Source organism: Dipodomys merriami, unplaced genomic scaffold (genome assembly GCF_024711535.1).
Source record: "Dipodomys merriami isolate MVZ:Mamm:240054 unplaced genomic scaffold, mDipMer1.0.p SCAF_194, whole genome shotgun sequence".
NCBI lineage: Eukaryota > Metazoa > Chordata > Mammalia > Rodentia > Heteromyidae > Dipodomys > Dipodomys merriami.
The window spans coordinates 1,489,789-1,506,620 of NW_027203315.1; the positions used below are offsets into that span (position 1 = coordinate 1,489,789).

The 16,832-nt window shown below is 39.0% G+C and overlaps 1 protein-coding gene and 1 pseudogene across 1 annotated transcript in view; both read left to right on the plus strand.

Annotated features, from left to right (window-relative positions):
- The first annotated feature begins 344 nt into the window (after positions 1-344).
- Positions 345-16,832, plus strand: part of LOC138831386 (zinc finger protein ZFP2-like) — a 124,296-nt gene continuing 107,808 nt past the window's right edge. The window contains exons 1-2 of the mRNA XM_070028498.1: positions 345-379; positions 2,110-2,190. Of these exons, the coding sequence (XP_069884599.1) occupies positions 345-379; positions 2,110-2,190 (116 nt within the window). The remainder of the gene's footprint in view (positions 380-2,109; positions 2,191-16,832) is intronic.
- LOC138831387 (transcription factor Dp-1 pseudogene) lies at positions 11,254-12,928 on the plus strand (annotated as a pseudogene).

The following is a 16,832-nucleotide window of genomic DNA, read 5'->3' on the forward strand; positions in this document are numbered from 1 at the left end:
GCGATTGCCTTGCATGCTTGAGGCCCGGTGTTCGATTTTGCAGCACCACATATGCAGGGGAAAAAAGCTGGAATTGGCGTTGTGGCTCAAGTGATAGAGTGCTAGCCTTGTGTTTAAGAGCTGAGAGACAGCTCCCAGGCCCAGAGTTCAGGCCCCACAACTCAACCGCCCCCAACACAAACAATTGAGAAACCAGATTTAGGAGCAACCTTGTGAACAGGATGTCTGTGACCTTACATTAATGATGACCCAGCAAGAGCAATAGTTCTCCACTATTTCTTATTCACAGGGCACTGTGTTCCTAAACCTGAATTGATTGTGAAGCTGGAGCAAGGTGCAGAACCATGGATAAGAGAAGCCTCAGACAAGAATTTCACAGGTGAGTTAAAGCATCTTGAAGGTGATGATTATTCCAGAGCCCAATTGGTGTGTTAATATTGAACTGTACAGAGCGATAATATACCTAGTACCCCTGAGTCATGTGTAGCAGAAAAGTATGTGATTCTTTGTCTCAAGGAATTGTCAATCCAGAATTCACGTGAACACAAACTGAATTTGGTGTGCCAATGTAGTTAATGTTAGCAATTGTATTTGTCTGTAGAGAAGTCATCCTTTTTTGTTTGTTTGTTTGTTTTCTGATTTTTATATTGTGAAAATACTGTGTGAAGTCATTCTTAAAGAGAAAAAGACAATAAGAAATGTAGAAAGGAGATCTCATTTTCTTTTAAACTAGTATTATGCAGGTAGGAGGAAAATAGGAGTATGCTAGAGCTGCTATCCTCTGATGTGACAATTTCTCATCAGTTGTACTGGGCATAGAGTGAGATTCAGAATGGAAGCATTAAGAGTACATTGATGAATAATTTGAGTAAATATTTACTTGAGAAAAATAGAAAGATCAAAAATACAGAAAAACATTATTTTTCATTGTAAAATGTCCATAATACTTTCTTAATTACAACATTGCAGAGACAATATATATTCATCATGAAGCAATACTTTAATATTTGAAAATCTTGTAACAGTTACAGTGTGAGAAAATACCTTTACATTAAGGAATTTATGGATCTCATTTATGTTTTTGTCTATTTTCCTGTTCTTCATTTTAGATGTCCAAGAAATGGATGATGTGATTAGCACCTGTCAGGAAAGTCACGAGAAATATCTCTCTGAAGTAGCAGTCATGAATAGTAACCCAGGGGAGGAAAAAGTGAAACTTATAAAAAGATTTCACTTGAGCTCCATACAGAAGTCAGAACTGTTTAAGAATAAAGGGAACTCCTTAGGGATGAGGACAGAAAAGGTCACTGGGTGTCAGAACGTGGGTGTTTTATGTGAACCTGGTAAGATGTGTGCTGCATATAGTCCTCATGTGTCTTCTGTAATTGAAGAATACAAACAATGTGAAAGGTCTTTCTCTGAGAAGACACACCCTGTTGTCCCTCAGAGACCACACATAGGAGAGAAATTTTATGAATATAACGTGTATAGAAAGTCTTTCAACCAGAAATCAAAGCTTACTGTTCACCAGAGAACACATACTACAGAGAAACCTTGTGAATGTAATGTGTGTGGAAAGTCTTTCACCCAGAAATCAAAGCTTACTATCCACCAGAGAACACAGACAAAAGAGAAACCTTTTGAATGTAACATTTGTGGAAAATCATTCACATGCAAGGCATATCTTACTAGCCACCAGAGAACACACAGGAGAGAAAATTTATGAATGTAACTTGTTTGGAAAGTTCTTCACCTGGAAGTCAACTTTCACTGTCCATCAGATAACACGCACAGAAAAGAAACCTTTTGAATGTAACGTTTGTGGAAAGTCTTCATCCAGAAATCAAAGCTTACTGTTAACCAGAGAACACACACAAAAGAGAAACCATTTGAATGTAACATTTGTGGAAAGTCTTTCTCCTGCAAGGCATATCTTACTAGCCACCAGAAAACACGCACAGAAAAGAAACCTTTTGAATGTAACGTTTGTGGAAAGTCTTTCATCCAGAAATCAAAGCTTACTGTTAACAAGAGAACACACACAAAAGAGAAACCATTTGAATGTAACATTTGTGGAAATTCTTTCTCCTGCAAGGCATATCTTACTAGCCACCAGAAAACACACACAGGAGAGAAGCCTTATGAATGTAACGTGTGTGGAAAATCTTTTGCCAAATGGCATACCATACTGTCCACCAGAGAACACATACTAGAGAGAAACCTTATGAATGTAATATGTGTGGAAAGTCTTTCACCCAGAAATCAAAGCTTACTAGTCATCAGAGAACACATTGGAGAGAAACCTCATGAATGTAACATGTGTGGAAAGTCTTTCACCAAGAAGTCATACCTTACTGGCCACCAGACAACACACACAAGAGAGAAACTTTATGAACGTAACATGTGTGCAAAGTCTATCAACTGGAAGTCAAACCTCACTGTCCATCAGAAAAGACACACAGGAAAGAAACCTTATGAATGTCATATGTGTGAAAAGTCTTAGCCAGAAGCTACACCTTACTGTCCACCAAAGAGCACACACAGGAGAGAAATTTTATGAATGTAACCTATGTTGGAAAGTCTTTCACCCAGAACTTATACCTTTCTGTCCATCAGAAAAAAACCCACCAGAGAGAAATGTTATGTATGTAGGAGACATGGAAAATCTTTCACCTGGAAGGCACACCTTAACATCCATCGCAGAACACAAGGAGAGAAACCTTATGAATGCAACCAGTGTAGAAAGACCTGGAGGTAACAGCTTAATATAGATAAGTTGATTCACACAAAGGAACTAACTTAGGATTGTACCAAATGGGGGAAGTCTTTGATCTGTAAGAAAATTGAAATTACAAGACAGAACCAACACAGGTTGGTATAGCAGATGTGGAGTGCTCCAACTAGAAGACACAGCTCAGGGTTCATCAAAGAACATACCAAACACACAAAAATACACACACCCTCACAAAGAGGAGAGAAATCCTATGTAGGAAAAATGTGTGGAAAGGTTTTTAAGAAAAAGTCCTAACTCAGTTTGCATCAGAGAACAGACACAGACGAGGAAATACAAATGTAACAAATATGGAAAGTCCTTTACCAAGTATTCATGGATCAAAGTTCTTAGGAAACACACAGCAGAGTAATCTTAAAAATATTACAAATGTGGAAATCCTTTGATCAGAAATGAATACCTCATGTTCATCAGAGAACTGACATAGGAGAAAAGAAAGTAGTGCATAGAACATATGTGAAATGACTTTCAATCAGAATTAATCCTCAGCATATGTGAAAACATAGACAGGAGGAAAATTATGAGTATAGAAAACATTTTGCCAGAAGTCACATCTGTACAGGTATCAGAGACCTGGACACATGACAGAATCTCTGTAAAAATAAACATGAGAGGAAGTCTCTCAACCAGAAGCCAACCTTTAGCAAGTATTAGAACATTCACCCAGGGAAGAAGCCCAATGTAGGAAAATCATTGACAGAAAACCTCTGTAAATTATACAGAGAAATATTTCATGGCAGAGGTAAGCTAGGTGTGATGGGAAACCATTCTTCACTCTTCAGCTCTCTTTGAGCCAACATTTCTCATCCTCTCATCATGATGAGTGGGGATGGTGTCCTTCAATATTATCCAAAGCATGTTGAAACAACCAGTCTCGACAAGTAATTCAGAGATTGAAGTTATTAACTTGTGTCTTTTATACTAAGGAATGGTGTCTCAGGGTAATTCGATAAACTCTTAGAAATATGAGCTCTGTCCTTTCGGGACTGGATTGAGATCATCTCCAACATGGTTAGGGGAACAATAGATTAGTAAAGAGTGTTATGATAGGAGGCAAGAACATGAGAACAACCATTTTTCTACTCCTCCCTTAAGTCTCCATCTGTATGTGTGATCCATGCCTTATAGTACAAATGACTTACTTATTCCAGTTCAGTTTTTGAATGGAAGAGCTAATGGAAGATATTAGTCCTTATTTCAGTACACACGTAGTAGTAAAGTCTTTCTTGGAGGGGGAACAATGCTCAATAGGAAATGTATTCAAGACCTAACTCATATAATGGTATAACCAATCTATACAGTATATGTACAGTAAAATATATATTTTAAAAAATATGGTGTAGGGCTGGGAACCTGCTTAGTGTTAGAGTGCTTGCGTTGCATGCATGAGGCCCTGGGTTCAATTCCTCTCCACCACATAAGCAAAAAGAAAAAAGCTGGAAGTGGCGCGGTGTCTCAAGCAGTAGAGCACTAGCCTTGAGCTGAAGATCTGAGGGACAGTGCCCAGGCCCAGAATTTAGGCCTCACGACCGGAACCCCCCCCAAAAAAAGCATCAAATAAAAAATATGGTGGATAAATAAAGACAAGAGTCTTTGCATTTTGCCTTGGGGGAGAACCGCAAAGTGTCTTCAGTGCTTGCTCTTTTTTTAAATCACTGGTGATGAGCAACTTGTGATTGATTCATTCTTTGCCCATTTAGCTGTTCTGCTTAGTGAGCTACAATAATACACCAGTGTTAATGATGTGTCCCGCCTGTTTTATCTCATAGAGGGCCAATGTAGATATGACATTAGGGGAAATAATCAAGCACAAAAAGATCTTGATCAATCTCACAAAAATTGAATTTAACAAAAAAAAAATCTTCCACTTGAGCTACTGCATCAGTTCTAGGCCCTGAAAGACAGGAAGGAAGGAGGGGAAGGGAGAGAGGGAAAGAGGAAGGGAAGGAATTAGGAAGAAGGAAGAAATAAACTATTCAAAGGAGGAATGTTTAAATATTGGTGAATGTGAGAATTATTCTTTCAGAGGTGGGGCTCAAGAAAAATGGCTTTTACAAAAAGCAAATTCTTGAACTGTTACAAAAAGATAAAGATGATGTAACATTTTATAAGTTGATTTAACAATTCAGTAATATTAAGTAAGGTGGTCAGGTGTGGCTATTGCCCTATTGGCGACATAGTAGATCTTGGGGTCTGACACCTTGTCTTCATGTAGGGGAAAGGAAATGCCCCATCCAATACTTGTCTCCCAACTAATGGGTGTGGCTGGATCCCTGCAAGCAGGCATGGGCATTTGGCTGATATGTTACTCAATCTAATAGTCCAGTGCCTGGGACTAGGAATTTCCTGTGGACCTGCCTCCTGCTTAGGCCCTATTTAGGCTGTACCAGCTGCGGCACCAGATACCATACCACATGTCTCTGTGATCATGTCCTGTGTTCTGTCTCCTGGCTTGTCTGTGGTCATCATAATGTGCTAATTCAGCCTCTCTTGGTGCTGATTGGTTTCTTGATGTTGTTTTTATTATTTTTTATTTCTTTCTGTCCTGTTTCCAAGCTGTCTAAGTGTATTTGTGCACTGCAATTCTTTGTTACAACAGGCTGCTTGCAGACTGCTAGCTGTGTCATAAAGACTCCAGTATTCCATCTTCCAAAATGTGGCTTCCAACAAATATACTGTCTTCTTTTACAGAAACACAAAGGTTGACCTAACGTTAGAATTTCTAGAGCCTATATAGATCCACTGTATAGTTATGTAATTAAAGATATCCTGGAGGCATTTAGAAAAAAATGTCTTTTACATCAGAAAGTTCTTAATTAGTAAACCAAGACCCAGATTCCAGATCCTATATAAGCCAGTCATTCTAGATATGTCCAGAGCTGTTTGGTTACATGAAGAGCTCTACTTTCACACTTTCATGAAGAAAGGTTTTTGTGCCAGTATGACCTGTTCAACTCAGGAACTGAGTTGAAGCCAGGCAGATCTGGCTTCAAAGGAGATTCTCTCATCTTGGCCTCCATAAAAGCTAGGAATCAAAGCCTGAGCGCTGTGGGCTGTTCTGAAGAAATATCTCTCTTTGGGAACAGATGGTTTCCTGCAGTGCTTCAGCTCAGGCTTCCTGTGGCTTCAACAATTTCAGTATTTATTTCAATTGTTCAGAAATAATAACTTCTCTTTATGGTATTTTCACTATAAAAAAAAGAATCCTTAAATCCTGCCTATGATTCCTATTACAAGTTAAAGACAGTGGAGTTCGCATTGCAAGATTTAGCTAGTTGTTCGCTTAACCCCTTCCATCACACTGTTCACCATTCTGCTTATCTACAGAGGCCTACTAAAAAAAATAAGGGGAGTGGGAGGCACCTATGCCCTTTGCCTTCCTACTTGTACCACACACACACACACACACACACACACACACACACACACACACACACACACACACACACACACACACACACACACACACACACACACACACACACACACACACACACACACACACACACACACACACACACACACACACACACAAACCATCCATCCATTTGGAAATAGTTCATTCTCCCATGTTTACAAACTGGATGCTTTCTGAGAAGGGATGGTTCACAGACTGAAGTTCTACCTCGGCCTGTTATATAGCTGAAATTATGAACCAACATAACCACATTCATTCAAAGTTTGTCTGATGATAACGTATTTTATTCATTTTTTATTATTTTGTTATTATCATTTGGCCAACACTTTGCTTGAACTCAGAATTTAAGGGACTTAATGCTCAATGGATTGGTAAAGTACCCTTTCTTTCTTTTAATTTAAGACCAGCAATTAAAAATGAGCAATTACAGTCCCTCATGTGTGGAATCTTAGCTAATCAAGAAGCAGAAATTTGATAGTAATTGTAGGACATCCCATGCAAAAGCTTCATGAAAATGGTAGCCAATAAAAGCATAGATCTGGTTATATGTGCTACATTTTTTGTTACTTGTGATATGTAATTAGAAAATTAGTGTGTCGAAAGGTCCAGGCAGAGAAGCAAGACCCTAAGGTGAAAAATCAGTGATACAAAAGGGCATCTGGTATAGAAGGTAAAGGAAGTCTCACAAATTTTGGCCCCTGAATTCAACCTGAGGACCAATAATAAGATGCATGTAAACAATACATTCTTCGAAATATTTAGTGGAAGAATTTGGATGTGGTTTACAGAATGATAGGTAAACAGTCATTTACCAAGTGATTGCAAAAGGAGTTTTGCATATGGCTAGATGATGTTATGAATTTTATATCCTGTTATGTGGACACCATGAGTCCTGCTTGGATCAAGTAATTAAGATCTCCTGATCTAACTGGGCACTGGTGCTTCACATCTGAATTCTTAGTTGTTCAAGAGTATGAGGTTTAAATAGCACAATTGAAAGGCAAACTAGTTTGGAATTGCTGTGAGAGTGTTTTGGCCAATTATCACCAAATTTCCCACAAGTAGTGCTGTGAATCAAGTTGATAGACTGTCAACACTTTTTTCCTTTATTACCAAAGCTCAGGGAGAGTACCCAGGCCCTGAGTAGAAAGAACTCGAAGGCCAGGGAAGATATTTTGTAAAATGGGTTCTTTGGCCCTCCTGCAGAAAAATTACCATTCCTGTATAAGCCTAAAGTCCTCCATAAGTTATACTCATTGTCCTCCATTGAAGTTGATATTGAAATGTCTTATAAGCCAGGGTAATGATAGATAGTCACGAATCTTTTGTCATGTGAATGCACATGCACATTCCTTTATGTTTCTGTCTAGTTCATAGGTCCTTGTAGAGTTTCAAGTTTCTATGCAGGACAAAGTGGTCCACATCTGTAAAGTGCGGAATGAGACCTTCAAAGAGAGATCTCAACATATAAAATATGGCCAAATATTTCAGTATACTTGAAACAGTATCATAAGAAAAGAAGGAATCAATTAGTGATGATTTAAGGTGCCCGAATACCAATATATTTGAATGAGAAGACTGTGATCTTGTGCTGTGTGCACATAGATGTAAGAGAAAAACTCTTTTCAGTCTGAGCTGTTCAGATGTGTTTAAGCATTTTTGTTGTTTTTCCCTTTCTGATTGCACTTTATTTCAAGGCCACTCCCAGGGGTGAATGAGAGGATATTTAGTCTCGCTCATTCTAAAAGCTATGTCCTCAGAAGAGAAGTGGTGAACTATGACAGTTACATATTCACCCTAGACACAATCCCTAAGAGTGGTTTAAGTTTCATAAGTTTTCAGAATGTCAAGGGTCCTACCACATGGTTCATCCTGTAGCCCTTTTCAAAATGAGGCTTTAGAAGAGTTCTGCTTTTGTATGAATATTTCAGCTCTAAATTAGATTATTTTCAATAGCCATTCAGTGAATGTTACTGGATAAAGTATACAAATAAATATTTATTTTAGAGAATATTCTAGTATCATCAGCAGGGGCAGTCAATATGATTCAAAGTCAGGACCCAGAATAGTCTGCTCTCCAGAGATCTCAGTATTTAACCAAGAACCTCCAATTCCCACTCAATGTTGATCCCAATGAGAGAACAAGATGTTAGGTGAACCCTTGTTTCTTCCTCAGGTTAACCTGGATTGATGCACCACAGAGTGACTGGAAGGGAAAGAAGCTGGGATACTGAGCACAGTGGGTACTGAACAAGGCTATCATGGGATTTTCACTAGAACCTCAGGGACCACCCAAGCCCCCCTTGCTTTACCTTGAGCACTTATATCTTTATGTTTGTCCAGCTCTAGGTCATTTTTTCTCCCCAAATTAGCTTAACATTAAGTGTACATTTTTTCTGTTCCCTCAATGAATTGAGAAGTTCTTTTAAAATTCACTTTCATTTTTCTGGATCACTTACACCCTTGTATGAAGTCCCTGTTGTAGAGAGACTTCATCGGGTGTGGTGGAAGTTGGTTGGGCTCATGGGCTATGCCAGAACTCCAAATGGAAGGTACAGAAAAGAAAAGTTTGGTAAGGAGCCAGCTGAGGAGAGGGCAGTGCCAAAATCTTTACGCAACAGCAAACCATGCAAGCCCCATGGGACAAGAGTGAGAAGCCCAGATCAGGGTATGTGCTCCCCATCAGTCCACCACTAGCACAGCATGGCACCTGCAGCATGGGCCAAGGTGTGCAGGTGTTTCCTGCAGGGTGACTGTTGACACAGAGACCTGTAAGAGAAGTCAGTGTCCTAATGTAATAGTCTTGTCCTAGGTAGATGATACAATTCCTTGTGGATAAGAAGAATTGGTAATAAAACAATTGTTAGATGACCTCGGAAAAATTCTTGAGCATGTGTGTGTATGTGTATGTCCTAATAAGAAAACAAATTGAAAAGTAGTTCAGAGAGAACTCAAATGACAAGGGTGGGACTTGAGTGTACAACAAGATATATCCATTAGAATCACAACAAATAAGTGAAAAGGAAGGGTTTACTTCACTAATTTTTACCTAACCTTACAAATCCCATTATGTTCAAAATAATAAGGGCAGAAATGTATCTGTTGATTCTTACTGTTGTACAACAGCTAGTTTATAAGTGACAGCAGAGGCATAAGGTCTGTTGTGTGTGTGGCCCCTGCACTCACTGGAAAGGACGACAATACTGTTGAAAGTGATCTAAAGTGATTGAAAGTAATATCTTTTAGATTGCAAGGGAAGCATTGACTAATTTAAATGTGCAGACTTTTTGTTTTGCAGGTCTGTGTGCTTGATCTTAGGGCTCAGGTGCTGTCCCTGAGTTGCTTTTGCTTAAGGGTAGCACTCTACCACTTGAGCCATAGCACTACTGCAGGCTTTTTCTGTGTATGTGGACCTAAGGAATAGAACCCAGCTCCTCATTCATGGGATGCAAGCACTGTACCACTTAGCCAACTTCCCTGTCCTATAAGCAGACTTTTTTATGTTAAAAGAAGAAAGAATACGTTGGTATGTAGCATCCACCTTCCATGTGCAAGTCCCAAGGTTCAACCCCCAATGTGAAAAAAAGAAAGTTGAAAATGGAATGACAGGAAGTATTCAGTTACAAATAGAAAGAAAAAGAGGAACAAAGGCAATGAATAAGTAATGAGGTTTTTATTTGTTTGGGATTGTTTCTTTTTCCTTTTAATTGTTGGCTGTGGGGTTTAAACTCAGGGAGGGCCTGGCATATTCCCTCAGCTTTTCACTAAAGGCTAGCATGCTACTACTTCCAGCCAGAATGTCACTTCTAGTTTTCTGCCATTTAATTGGTGATAAGTCACAATGAATTTTCTGCTGAAGTGTTGCTGAGGAATGGAAATCAGTGCCTCATGTATGCAAGGCAAGCACTCTACCACTGAGCCAACTTGCAGCCCCAGTACTACCATTTTCAAAGGAGTATATTAGGCCTTACCTAGTTGTTTGTTTCACAGATTCAACAAACCATACGACCAAAATACTTGAAAAATATGTCACCTATAGTAAACATGCAGTCTTTGAAAAAACTGGCATTATCCTAATAACAATGCAGTATAACAACTATTTAGTAGGATTTAAATAGTAATAGGTATCAGAAGTAATTTACATTGTATAGAAGATTGCCTGGAGATTATATAACAGGTGATTTGCACTGTATAGTAGGCCGTGTGCAGGTTATATGAAAGCAAACTGAGAAAGAAGGATCAGATGAGACAAACATAAAAAATAGCAAAGTAATTACTAAAATGAAACCATGTTTATATTGTAATGTAAAAATAGTAAATATATCAGGTTCTGTCTGATTTGAATAGAAGAAAATACACTCATGAATCTCAATAAGCTATTCAAGGAGATATACATTAATTATCAAGAAATCAAAATAAATCAATATAAGGATACCCTAAGCAAAAATCAATAATGAAAAATACAAATACTGATAATGAAAAATACAAATACTGATAATATGAGAGGAAATAAACATCAGCACAAATTGTGTTACCACAGATACAGAGCATTGATAATAACAGGTATATCATAAATCTGTATAATAAAAATTTTATGCTGAAAAGTAAAGTCTACAAAGACATGGTTAAAAAGCCAAAGAATGATAATTTCTTTAATGTATCATTATGATTGGAGAACTGGTATTGCACTTTTATTTTGTTGGCCTTGGGGATTGAACTTGGGGCTTGGGTACTATCCCTCAGCTCTTGAGATCAACTAGAAAACCTCCGGTTTTCTAGTGCTTTATTGGAAACAAGTGTCTCATGGACTTCCTGCCCATGCTGCTTTTGAAGTGTGATTCTCAAATCTCAGCCTCCTGAGTAGCTAGGATTACAGGCTGGAGCCACTGGTGCCCGGCCTCTAATACTCCTCTTAATGACTAAAAAACCAGAGTTCCACTCCAGCTGCTGCTCCTGTAAGACTCTGCCAATCCATTTCCATAGCAACTGAAACTCGTTTTCCATCCCTGCCTTTCTACTTTGGAAAAGAAACCTGGAACAGAAAAATCCATTTTCTTCTGAGGAGGGTGCACAGTATTGCCTTGGGTTCCTGGACCTGATAACATGGCAAAAGATGCCAGTCTAATTGAAGCCAACGGAGAACTAAGGGTCTTTATAGACCAGAACCTTAGTCCTGGGAAAGGTGTGGTGTCGCTGGTGGCTGTGCACCCATCCACGGTGAACACACTTGGAAAGCAGCTCTTGCCAAAAACCTTCGGACAGTCCAATGTCAACATCACACAGCAAGTGGTGATTGGTACGCCTCAGAGACCAGCAGCATCAAACACTATTGTGGTAGGAAGCCCACACACCCCCAGCACTTTGTGTCCCAGAACCAGCCGTCTGACTCCTCACCTTGGTCCGCTGGGAAGCATAACAGGAAAGTTGAAAAGAGTGGCAAGGGCCTGCGGCATTTCTCTATGAAGGAGTGTGAGAAGGTGCAGAGAAAGGGGACCACCTCCTACAACGAGGTGGCTGATGAGCTGGTGGCAGAGTTCAGTGCTGCTGATAACCACATCCTACCAAATGAGTCAGCTTATGACCAGAAGAACATCCGGCGGCGTGTCTATGATGCCTTAAATGTGCTGATGGCCTTGAACATCATCTCCAAGGAGAAAAAGGAGATCAAGTGGATTGGCCTGCCCACCAACTCTGCTCAGGAGTGCCAGAACTTAGAGGTGGAGCGGCAGCGGAGGCTGGAGAGGATCAAGCAGAAGCAGTCCCAGCTTCAGGAGCTTATCCTGCAGCAAATTGCCTTCAAGAACTTGGTGCAGAGAAACCGTCAGGCAGAGCAGCAGGCCCACCGACCACCCCCACCTAACTCAGTCATCCACCTGCCCTTCATCATTGTCAACACCAGCAGGAAGACAGTCATTGACTGCAGCATTTCCAATGACAAATTTGAGTACCTGTTCAACTTTGATAACACGTTTGAAATCCACGACGACATTGAAGTGCTCAAGCGAATGGGCATGGCATGTGGGCTGGAATCAGGGAGCTGCTCTGCCGAAGACCTCAGAATGGCAAGAAGCTTGGTACCAAAAGCTCTGGAACCATACGTGACAGAAATGGCTCAGGGATCCATTGGTGGGGTGTTCATCACGACTTCAGGCCCTGCCTCCAATGGGACACGGCTTTCTGCCAGTGACTTGAGCAATGGTGCCGATGGAATGCTAGCCACAAGCTCCAATGGGTCCCACTACAGCGGCTCCAGAGTGGAGACCCCTGTGTCCTACGTTGGGGAGGATGATGATGATGACGATGACTTCAACGAGAATGACGAAGAAGACTGAGTTCCCGACTTGCAGATACTTTCCCCTCCAAATTCAGCTTCAGGAAAATGTGCTTAGAGAAGACAAACTTGTTTTTTATTATTGTGGGTTTTCTGTTTGTTTTTGGCTTACTCCCAAGAAGACATTGTAAGCTGTGGAGTTGAGATGCACACTTTCAATAAGCAGGAGTCATTGGTGGGTGTGGGGCGTGCGGCTGTGCGCCTTCCACGCCAGTGTGCCGGTGCAGGGCCTCTGCTTACTCTAGGATTCTGTGTTTTCACTTTGTTTTTAAATTCAGAGTCATTTTTGCCCCTCAGCAATTCTTACTGGGTTTGCTGCGGAATCATCCTGCACCCACCAGGGACGGGTGGTGTGCCCCTTGCCTCCTGGGGTCCCCGCCACGCGTTAACGCCTCGCTGGGTGCTGGGTGGCCCCCTTGTGGGCGGCATCAGGCTCCGGGTTAGTTTTTCATTCTTTAAATCATGCAGTGTCCAAAGAACCAAGCAGATAGCAAAGCTCTACATTTTAAACAGTAAGCACCATAAATTTTATTATGACTATTTTTCCTTAAATTATATTGACTGTTGTGGTCCCATCAGGTTTGAAGGCTTTTTTCCTCTATTTCAACAACAAATTGCAAAGTACTTTTTTTGTTTGTTTTCGCTTTGTTTGGTAAAGGTTTACTGTCATGCTGGCGCAGTTATGGAAACTGTCTGGAAGGTTTATTGCTTATGGTAAAATTTGCCTGATTTCTTACAGGCAATGTTTGGAAACTTTTTATTATATAGTTGTTTACATACTTATAAGTCTATCATTTAAAGACATGTACTGAAACAAATGTTGTATTTGTTTCACGAGCATCTTCCTGTAATCTATTATAAAGTTGAAATTAAACATAGAGAATGTTTTAACAGTTTTTTAACTCAAAATTTGTCAATCATTTTTAATAGTTCTTTTTTTATAAAAAAAAAAAAAGGAATTTAAGGACAGGCAGTAGTCTCTTAAAATTTATTCACAAAAAAAACCGTTAACTGCACAGTTGCTGTCAGCTGCCTGTTCTAAACGATAGCTTTTTTATTGAAACACAAATAAACTTTTCCGTAATATTTTATGGAATATAAAGAGACTTTAATTGTTTGACTTGTTTAACTTGGCACTGTTAGTTTTTATTAATAAAACGCGCATGGGCATTTAAAAAAAAATGACTAAAAAACCAAACAAACAAGATGTGGAAGGCATTATCTTTACCTAAATGCTGTTTATAAATCACAATGGTGTTATATTTACCAAGACAGACACATTGAGAATAGATCTGAAGACAAATTGTCTAGAAATCAGTATGAGAAAGAAATCTATGTTATAAACACAATAAAATTCAATAATATATTTTAATAATCTAGCAGTAAAACAGATGGAAACTAGAATGGATCTGTATCAAATGTATGCTATTACTATGATGTATAGAATATTAAAGGGAGCTACTGTCTTAGGTCAGTTGTAAAATCATAAAAAGTGCTTTGAATTATGTATGGTGTATTCACTTGAATATCTTCAGGAGGGTGTGGTAGACCCATAGAATTTGAGGGAAATAGGGTGATGAGAATATAGTATACAACTCATGAGTAGAGACAGGAGGGAGGGATTGGGAGAGAGTGAAGGAATGGAAGATACTGTGTGAAAAGAATTTATTAATTTCTGTATGCACCATCTCCATAATAATATTAAATTACATTAATAATAAAAAATTACCTCCAGCATAAACTATTTGCTTGGTGATGAAAATCTACCACAGTTAGAAGAACAGTTACAATTTTTAGAAATCTAACACAGCACTCAATTTGCAATATAAACGATTTCAGTTTAGATTGAATATTAACTCTACATAAACCAGTAACAATAATCCTTTCATTGTAGTATCCAATTAAGTGTTAATGTTAAATGTTGAGGTAATTAAAAAAAACAAGACAAGCACTTCTGGCTCAAGACTGTCATTTTACCCTAACTATTAAGGAGGAAACTGAGGTCTGGAAGCCAGCCTAGATAGACAACTCAAATTAAGCAGCTAATGAACAGGTTAGAGGAAAGGCTAAAGTGATAGTGCAAACAGTGAGTGAGGAAGCTGACTGACTGTTAGACATGGAGTTCAAGCTCCAATAGCAGCTCTAGAAAGCTATGGTGGAGTCTGAGGTATGTGTATTACATGTGTTTCTAAATTAGAACCCTAATTGTTGTGAAAACTGGCAAGTCTTCATCTCAGACATAAAGAGAAAAGAAAATGAGTGGAGGAGGGAGAGAAGGGAAGCCAAAGGTCAGGAAAAAGATGGAAGAAGAGGAGACAAGAGAGTAGTGGAGAGAAAGGAAAAAGAGGGAAAGGGAAAGGAGGAGGAGAAGACAGGAGAGGAAGAAAGCCTTATGGCATTAGATTTGACAGTAAATCTTAAATAAGACACCGACAGTGACTTATGCAACAAAGAGACAAACAAACAAATGCCAGGCTCTGGTGGTTCACACCTGTAATCCTAACTACTCAGGAGAGTCAGATCTGAGGATCATGGTTCAAAGCCAGCCTGGGCAGGAAAACCTGTGAAATCTTATCTCCAATGAAACACCAGAAATCCAGAAGTGGTGCAGTGGCCCAAGTGGTAGAGTGCTAGGCTTGAAATGATGGGCTGAGGCACAAACTCAGACCCAGATTTCAAGCCCCATGCCTGACAGTAAATAAATTAATGAATAAGGGTTGGGAAGGTGACTCAGTGGTAGAATGCTCGCCTCAAATTCATGAGGCCCTGGGTTCCATTACTCAGCACCACATAAGCAGAAAAAGTCCAAAGTGGGTGCTGTGGCTTAAGTGGTAGAGTGTTAGCCTTGAGCTGAATAGCTGAGGGATAGCACCCAGGCCCAGAGTTCAGGCCCCAGAACTGACCAAAAAAAGAAAACAAAACAAAGCTAAGAAAATAAATCATAAGTAAAAATTAAAAAATAAATACAAAACCAAACAAAAAGCAAACAAGATTAAGTGCACATAATCAAAATCTTGTATAATGAAAAGAACTATCAACGAAGAAGCAAAAACATGGTAGGGGAAAATATTTGCATATGTCTTTAAATAGATTCCTAACACATCTGAATTAGAAAATATAAAGAAAATCATACAAATAACCCCCACAGAACAAAATCTAATTTTAAAATGGGAAAAAGATTGAAGAGACTTTTCTAAACTGGACATACACAAATAGCTGATTAAAATATAAAAGTAGTATCAATGGTCATGAGAATAATCCAAATCAAAATTACAATAAAATAACTATATTACACATGATAGTATGGAAATAGTTTTAAACAAAACACCAAAAATCCTTCCAAACTCCAACAAAAGCTAGGAAAATTGTGACAACAATGTGAACCTTGATGCATTTCTCTCAGGTATGTAAAAGTATCAAAGATGGCACAAAGAGTCCTAAAAAGAAGTAAATATACAATTAGATAGAAATATGTTCCAAACTTCTACACTTGTACGTACCTTAGAGAAAAACAGAGATTTCTATAAATAGCATCAAAAATACAGTCTAAGTTTCAAGAAAGACAAATACCACAAAGCAGTCCAAGAGTATTTACAGAGACAGTTGAAGTACTTATAACACACTCAGTCCTGTATAGCAGTCAAAGTTATGTTTGAACACCTATTTCAGCAAATCCAGTAAAACTTCATTAGGATAGTCTAATGTTGTGTATGAGGATGTGATGTCTCACCAGTTTCTAGCCACCCTTTACCCTCCATGAGAAGTTACCACCTAGGTGTCATTGAATCACATAACAAGTGGGACAATTTTGTCCTCACATTAAAAAATGAGAAAAAAAACTAAAGCAACTCTGCTCTTAACTTAGAAGGCAAGTTTTGATAATCTGCTAAATGTCCAAGCCATTTTTAGCTTTTTTAGAAACATGTTCCTGAAGCTGAATCTTATTTTTCCCGTTCTTCAATCTTGGACACCCTTAGGTTCATAAAATGGAATGTCAAACAGTGAGAAGTAAAAGAATCTCATTAGAGATCCTGCCATTCTTTCTTGCTGTTGACAATGAATAAAGATTCTGGAACCATGGCTAGTAGAGAAGACAAATGAGAGAATCAGAAAAGAACCTGTGTGATTTTACCTTAGAAGTTCCTGGTCAGACCATGATAGGTGGGTTGGAAAAGCATAAAGCCTTCTTTTGGGAGAAGAAACATTCCTGAATCAAGTAGAACATTAAATATCCAGTAATGACAAATCCACAGAAGAGTAAAGCCTTATGTGTTACTAAACACTATTAACAG